Below are 8,270 nucleotides of genomic sequence, written 5' to 3'. Positions count from 1 at the left end.
ACTGTCGCCGTTTCTTGGTTTATTAAGCGGCGCCACCTTGTGGTTATTTAGATATCGTTTAATCAACCCACCCACAGTACATTTAAAATGAATGTGACGGTATATCACTGTACTCTATAGTACCATTACACTTAACTACTACACCGGTTGGACACAACAAGACTTTGGTCCAAGTTATGTAGCAGCACACACTTGTTGTAATAGGTTGTCTCGTTATATTATAACTATGCTTGTTGCATCACTGGTGTATTTGTAATATACATGTTGCAATTGAGAATGACCGTTCTTAGGTGTTTCCTATACAACAAAAGCTAACATTATTGAGGTGGATGGCACCAAATATGTTACAGAATATATGGAAAGTGCTTAACACTGTCCTTTTTTATTTTACATTTTTGTTTTCATTAACTGACTCCCATGCTAATCAATCCTGGTAATTAGCATACCTCCGACCATGATTTTCTGCTGTTGGTTTTATTGCACATCTGTGTCTCCATCAAATAACCCTCAACATATGTCCAATTTCTGAAGCTTGTAATTTAAGCAAACATTTTTACATAACGTATTTAAATTTTACTACGCATTAAAATGTCTTTCAGATAACTACAGGCATTTTAAGCAAAGTAAAGTACCTGATGATATACTGAGTTCAAACTATGGGGAATCACCCTTGATGAGTTAATCAAACCAACCCTCATATAATGTATGACTGGGTGTATGAAACTATATAAAAGATAAAAAAAAAAAAAAAAAAAAAAAAGTTTAACAACACTTGCTTATATCATGTTTTATCAACTGAATGTTTTATGTTGATTAACTTGGCCAATGTTTCGTAAAACTGCTCCTTTTAATTAGCTCGGCTGACAGGTAATCAATACATGTGAGGTGGTTTTGGAAAGTCATACTTGATGCTGCAACACTGATATTGTTTTCTTGCATTGAGGTTCTGGGTCCAGCAAGAGAGCATTCCACTCCACCTCAGCTCACCATGTGTTGAGAAGTGTGGCTGTCTTTAAATAACTGGCTCATTTCAGATATGGAAATATTAGACTCCAGTTTCATATCAGATTGATCAATGCCAGGTTTCACAGTGAGCTTCATCAGCCACACTGTAAACAAGCACTGATGCTGTGAAGCATTTTAATTAGAATCTAGGTATTTTCTATACTCCCCTTACTATGTTATGGTGTTTTTAATCATTCTGCTCCAAAAGAATGATTTGGCATTTTTCTATGCCTTTACCTGGCTTTGAGCTCCTTTGAGTTTGTTCCATTAAAACCATGCGATAATATTATCTTTCAGCTCTGCCAGCACAACCTGCTCTCTGTCTAAATAAATGTCGAGTTGTTGGGCTCGGTATGCTTATTCTTTCTCAGAATATACACAAAGTCATGGTGACCTAGGTTACAGGCTACAGTTCTGAAACATATTACCGTCTACTCAACTGACCAAAATAGTGGTGGTTAATATTGTGATAGAATAAATTATTAAAATAGGACCCTCCCTTTGCCACTGTTTAGATCAACTGAATATGCCACACCACAGTGCCTAAGATCACACCTCATGGTAACAGAGTGTTCACACATTTTCATAACAGCTGTTTTAGTTTGTAAAAGGTAGGGATTCAGTGGTGGGATTTATGGTGCCAGTGGATAACTGCATGTTAAGAACTGTATTTATCTTCAGGAGAAATGTTTCTCATGCTTATAGAATATACAAAGGCCTAATACATAAATGTATATTGGGACATACAAATTCTATAAATAGACATCATAACATTTGTAAGTTTAGAAAAGAAAAAAAAGCAATTAACCTTTTTCATTGAGATCTGGAATATGGACAGTAATTTTTAAACAGTCAGATATGTTTTTCTGTAATTAACTTGTATGGAGGTTTCAAGTCAGTATCCAGCATGACAGTTTATGGAAATGAAGGTGGGATAACGACGACAAAGGGAATTACAAATGATATGAAGGTAATACAGTATTCCTCTTGGGCAGGGTATTGTCATGAAATCTATCTGTCTATCTATCTATCTAAAATAGATAGATAGATAGATAGATAGATAGATAGATAGATAGATAGATAAAACAAATTAAAAATATACTTCAGTAATCGGTCAGTTTTCTCAAATCCCAGATGGGAGAATATTCAATAAATTACATAACGTCCAGTAGAGGGCGTAAAGAGAAAGAATCCAGTAGGTGGCACCAAAAAGTCGAGTTAAACAAGGAGAAAACGTCATTTGATTTAACAACAGGAAGTATGGCGGAATTAAACACAACAGCCCACGTTTCGGGATATGTTCTGGCGTCGTTAATGTTCCACCATTTCAACCGTAATTCTGATGTTGTGAGTAAAAGAAAACGTACTAAAAATCAAGGGAAGGAATTGACGCACATTCACGTGTTTTTTGTTCTCATTTGCAAACAAGAAGTCAACAAAACAGACCTCCAAGTTTGAATTGTAGCCTCTGAGACAATGAAGAGCATCATTTGCATGAAATACAATGAAGATGTTTTTCTGCATGCTATCACTACGGATTTTTAAAATACGTCCCCATGTTTTTATTGGACTGATAAGCTACTTATGGTGTTGTAAAATTAAGTACTGTGTCATTGGGTACGGTACTGGGTAGTACGGAACGGTATAACTTTTGAGTTAAGCTTTGGCACTTGACTTTCACAAAATACAAATTGTTAAAATAAACCATTCTATTCTTGTGTCAAACTATTGTGTCAGGTTATCGCATTCTTTCTAGGAGTCGTCTGTTCTGTGCACTCTAGTCTAAGTTAATATCAGAAAGCAGACTTTCGGCAGTTTGTTTACATTTCCCAAATACAGTAATTTCGATTTTACTAAACTCATATAGAGTGTTTTGTCTGTCAGGGGTAAAACAAAAACAATGATAATACATCGAAAAACGCCTGTGAACCTTTTGTTTTATTATTTCTTTTCAGGAAGGGTTTCTTCTTGGGGGAATTAAAACTGAAGCAAGAAACAGCATCACAGATTCCCAGATGGATGGAGTTCAGGTTGAGTACACCATAGGTCAGTATTGCTAGCTACCACAGAGCATTGGGCAAACGAATCCACGTTAGTTAACAGGAATTTACCGGTTCATTTAAGAAAAGTCAACTTTAGCACACTGCCTTCCTAGTCGCGTGCCTGAGAAATGAACAATCTCCAGCTGTCATAATAACTGGCAAAAACAGTTTCCTTAGCAAGGTCATTTGGAGACTTGTCAGGGCTGGGTCTAAATATCCAGCACAATAATGTCAATGTCATTTGTTTTGTTTTATTTTTCTTTTATTTGAGTATAGTACTTTACTGTGAAGTGCTTTGTGTCATGGCATGAAGTAATTTTTTTATGTTATGTACCCCATTTAAACCAAATAGTTAATGGGCCAAATAATAATAATAATAATAATAATAATAACACTATGTAACACAATTTTTGTTCCTGGGTAGTAAGTGTTATTTCCTAATTGCTTATGCCTCAAAAGTATAGAAAATGGCTATTATTCCCCACAAACTTTGCTTTTGTGACCAGGAGTGATATTTTGAAATTTACCTATTTCCAATGAGAAAACTGGCGAATTTGTGTCTTTTCGTTCACATAAAGTCAGAAAAAAACAACATATGAATCCAGGTTAACATGTGTTTATACTAAAGTAATACAAAAATGACTACAAAAGATTTAGAAGTGAGTAGTTTTTCGAGATTTACGATTATACTGTAAATCACTTTCACGAATCAGCCCCCAAATGTAGTCTACCATCATGATATTTCAGTTTTTTATTTATCTTAAAAAAATTTCCCAACATAAAACCAATGTCACCTTACAATAATTGATTTTGAGTTTCAGTGTTTTAAAATAAAATATCAAACAGAATGAAATTTCAGTATACCATTTGTAATTCAGTAATATGAGAGAATTGGTCAGGGGTCTGAATACTTTTGCAAGGCACTGTATATCTATATATATATGTGTGTGTGTGTGTGTGTGTCAGAATTTGAATGTCTATATGATGAATTTATGTTTTTGCTTTACAGACATACAAAAACATATTCCATGTAGTACAGTTCACAGGTAAGTACAAGGTTATTTTGTGTAGTAGCTTAATATTAAAAACAAATATACTGAAATTGCTGTGCTAGGAAAAGGAAGTTAACTTGAATATGGGTAAATTCACAGGTGTTTGCAAATAAAATTGAGAACAAAACCCCAATAAGCCAACAAAACTCAATTAAATAATTTCCATTCTCTTGCAGCTTTTATAACTATGTTGAAATCAATAAGGAAGTGCTGAAGAAATTACTATCCTGTCATAAAGAGGTATTGTTACTGTTAAAACTGTCCTTATATTGAATATGTTTTTAATTTAAAGGTGGTGAGCAGCATGCATACATAGAGAGAGGCGCAGGTCTTTTTCTCAGGATACACAGCTTATTAACAAAATGTTTAAGTGTTCAAATTCATGGACAACAGCACTCTTTTTTTAAAACAAGAAAAAAGTTTGTGGGTCACAATTATATTTTATCTAAATTAATGCATATGTACAGTAAATATTTTTTATTTGGCTTTGTATGCATTCAATTGTATATTTTATACAAACATATCATTTTTATAGTATAACATTTAGTTTAAACACTTAAGCAGAATGTGATTGGCTGGTACAGACAGAGGCGGAATACAGAGCAGGTCATGACCTTCCGAGAACGTCTGATTCATCAGAACCTACAAAAGTGCCTCTCCAATCAGGAGCTGGTCTTCTTATTGATGACTTCCAGTGCCATCACTGAGAGCAGCTCCACCCACAGCCTGGAATATGCAATGTACAAACTTCAGGGAAGGTAATGGAGTCATTTGTTTTTCTAAATGTAGACCTTCGTTAAAGCAGGTAGTTTCATGTACACATGCAAATAAATATTACAAGAATCAAAAATGTAAAAGCTGCCTAATATGTTTTTTTTTTTCCTTTATGATTAAACAGCTGTTTCCATAAAGTCCCAGTTCTGGTGACGAACTTGGGGATAGTAGACCAACAGGATTACCACGCGTCTTCTATAGCCTGTTCTTCTGTAGGTTACACACGGGTAGTAAAAAAGCTCAGGTAGGAATTTATTTCCAAGTTTTCATTTACGGTACAGTAGTGACTATGGGAAGTTTTTTTTTTTGAGAATGTCAGAAAAGGATGGATTGATATTCGTTCATGACATGGGGGTTAATGCTTTTGGAAAGCTTGACATGGGATCTTTAATGTTTCTTTCTTTCTTATGAAATACATTACGCACTCAAAACTATAAAGGGACCCCTATCTTTGAGAAGTAAATTGTTTTTTTGTTTTTTTTGTGTGTGTCAAGGTCTAAATACTTTAATACAGATGGGTCCTTGAAGGAGGTCTGTAGAATAAATGAAATGAGTTCAGCACTGCAGGAGGAACTAAAGGTGAGCAGGATTTGGTCTGGGCTGAACTGATGTGCAGGTTTAATGATAGGATGATAGGACAGGTGAGTTAGTTTAGTACTGGCCTGAGAATACCAGGTTCCGTAGGCTTACTAGGATCATTAAATGAAAATAAGATTTAACTTTCCTGTGGCTAATAATGTCCTAGCAAGGCATAAGTCTCAATTGGCTGAACTGCCTCCTTACACATTCCACTTGGGTATTGCATCCAATTTATAAACTTGAACTATTACTTTTGGTAGCCCAAAGCAATGTAATCAATTTCAGTTTGATTTCGACACATTTATTAGGTTTTATTTCATATAGTTATGTTCTTGTTGGATTTTCAATCAGCGCATGGACTTGATTTTAGTATCATTTCAATTGCATTAAAGGAAAACCGATGTTACTCCATGTTACCTCCTTGCCTATTAAAGTACTTGTATGTCTTGCAGGAGACCTGCGGGAAGGTGGAGGAGAGTGAGCGATCACTAGAGAAGCTTCTGGATGAGGTAAACAAGCTGAGGAAGACAGTAAAGGAAAAAAAGAAGCTGTGCATGCAAACGTTTGGTAAGAATTGGTAGTTTTGCATATTCTTACGATACAATGTAACCTGTAGTTGGAGCAACCGCTGTGGCAAAATGTATTATTATTTTTATACAGTGCTTCATTTGGAACAGTGTTTGTAATGGTAGAGTTATATACAGTGAATAGAGGGGCAAGTTATAAAATGGGCAAGTTATAAAATATGCCACATTGGTTTATTATGTGGCTGTTAACAGACATGGTAAAAGGTCTTTGAAATCATGTTTATGGTAGAAACCTTCAAATTCACATTACTGTTACATTTAGTCTTTTGTGTTTTTTGTTGTTATTTAAAGAAAAATGTTAGATTGCATTGGTTTACCCACTGAGCAGTTCTTAGACGGTCTTGCCAATGCACTTAAACTGTAAAGACACTTCCCTGTAAAGAGCAGAAGAATACTTCACCACCATGCCCATCCAAACCAACGTACCAGCTGTTGCCCATTGTAACCGTTCACTAGTAACAGGTTGTGTAAATATGGGAAATAGATTTTCTGTCTCCTCTTTCAGAAGAGAAGAAATGCAAAAAACCAAAAACTGATGAGAATGTCCTCCTGTGCCAAGCCCTGCAGAAATTATTCCCTGAAACAAAGACACTTCAAACTCAAACCATTTCACTTGAGGGAACCCCCTTACCTGCCTACACCTGCAGTGCAGATCACGGAATTGACATTTCAGAGGTACTGCCTCTGCTACTCGCTGACAAGAAGGAGAATTGTGAGAGTGACACTGAAAGGCAACTGGATCAAAGCGGATCAGAGACTGAGGAGGACCTGCTGGATCCCCTGAAAATACAGATGGCTGTCTCACATTCCCCAACCTTCTAAGGTTCTGCTGGAACGAGATAATATGGGTGCTATTCGCAAATAAATTATTCTTGTGAGTTATTTAAATCATGCTTTATATCAAAAACTAAAAACAAACTTAGAAAAAACATTGTTTAAAGCTGAAAAAGACCTGTTATATGTGGCCAGGCACATTTTCTTTTTATGACCGCTCATACAATCATCACTGTGTCGTCCATTACTAAAATCAAACATGCACATTTTTACAAAGCAACCTGAAACTTGGTAGAAAGTCAGAAAGAACCAAACTTCAGATCCCTATTGAATAGTAGTTGGATCACAAGTTTCTAAATTGCACAAATTTATTGTAAAAAAAACAACAAAAAAAAAACACTTGAAGTGGCCATTTGCTTGTGCCAACTAACTCTAGAGGGACGGATAATGTCAGAGAACCCCCCCCCCCCCCCCCCAAATAGCTTATTCCAGCTCTGAAAACCCAGACTGACAAATGTGTAGTGTTTTTCAAACTACAAATGACATTATGTTATTCTCCAGTCCAATTAAGAAAGATGGTTGATGCACTTGTTATAGTGGCATTAGGTTAATGATTCTTTAACCTAGTTCCCTCAAATTACTAGCTCTGAATTTTGTCAATTATTGGTTGCCACATTTCCATCTGCACCATGAATCCAGTCTTAAACTCAAACTCATCTGCTGCCAGTTCCATCTGCAGTCTACAGTCAATCTGCAACTAAAGATCATCTGTTTGTTTTTCTTTTGTATTTAATAATGAATAAGCCTACATGGCATTGTTCCGTCAGTGTAATATATTTCCAACAAACCCTCCCTGTTCAGCCAACATTTTATTCCTGCAGTTGGAGATTTCAATCCTGCCTCTTGCGTCCATCGCATTGGACACTCATTGTCAGTGCGAGTTGGAGAGATTGAGTTCTGCCAGCCCACAATTGTAACCAGGGCTGAGAGTCACAATTTAAATGGTTTTTATCTCGTACTGCTGCTGATGGAAATGAGTGAGTCTGATTTGAGTTCAGTCCCAGTGGCAGTGACGTTAATCTTGAAAATGTTAGCAAACTGTTAATTTGCCATGTTTTTGTATTGTTCTTATTAAAGAGTAAGCAAACTTCAAATTACATTTTCTTATTCTTGGTTTACTTTCCCTTTTACATTTTTATGATGTTTACCATCATTTTGATTAGTTCTTATTGTAATGACTGAATATTGTTTGTTTTTCTTTTATAACTGTCAAAGTGCTTTTATCTGAGGTCGAGCTGTGGTTCTGTTCTTGTGGTTTTGAGTTTGCTATTGACATACAACAGATCAGCCAAAGTGTGTATTTCTGGCAATACAGATGAGCACTAGATGGCGCTGCTGCTTTCTCCTACAATGACACGTTGCCTATATCTGACTGTGGCAGGGAACTATATAATTAT

General features: G+C 35.8%; 1 protein-coding gene across 1 annotated transcript in view; it reads left to right on the top strand.

Annotated features, from left to right (window-relative positions):
* Positions 1–7,184, top strand: part of LOC117408639 (BRCA1-A complex subunit Abraxas 1-like) — a 38,176-nt gene extending 30,992 nt beyond the window's left edge. The window contains exons 4-11 of the mRNA XM_059007070.1: positions 2,961–3,051; positions 4,057–4,093; positions 4,276–4,339; positions 4,661–4,857; positions 4,998–5,117; positions 5,368–5,452; positions 5,905–6,019; positions 6,545–7,184. Coding sequence (XP_058863053.1) covers positions 2,961–3,051; positions 4,057–4,093; positions 4,276–4,339; positions 4,661–4,857; positions 4,998–5,117; positions 5,368–5,452; positions 5,905–6,019; positions 6,545–6,861 — 1,026 coding nt within the window. The 3' untranslated portion in view covers positions 6,862–7,184. The remainder of the gene's footprint in view (positions 1–2,960; positions 3,052–4,056; positions 4,094–4,275; positions 4,340–4,660; positions 4,858–4,997; positions 5,118–5,367; positions 5,453–5,904; positions 6,020–6,544) is intronic.
* The last annotated feature ends 1,086 nt before the right edge of the window (positions 7,185–8,270 follow it).

Source organism: Acipenser ruthenus, chromosome 2, assembly GCF_902713425.1.
Source record: "Acipenser ruthenus chromosome 2, fAciRut3.2 maternal haplotype, whole genome shotgun sequence".
NCBI lineage: Eukaryota > Metazoa > Chordata > Actinopteri > Acipenseriformes > Acipenseridae > Acipenser > Acipenser ruthenus.
The sequence above is the reverse complement of the archived record's forward strand: the minus strand, read 5'-3'. Positions and strand labels throughout refer to the sequence as shown.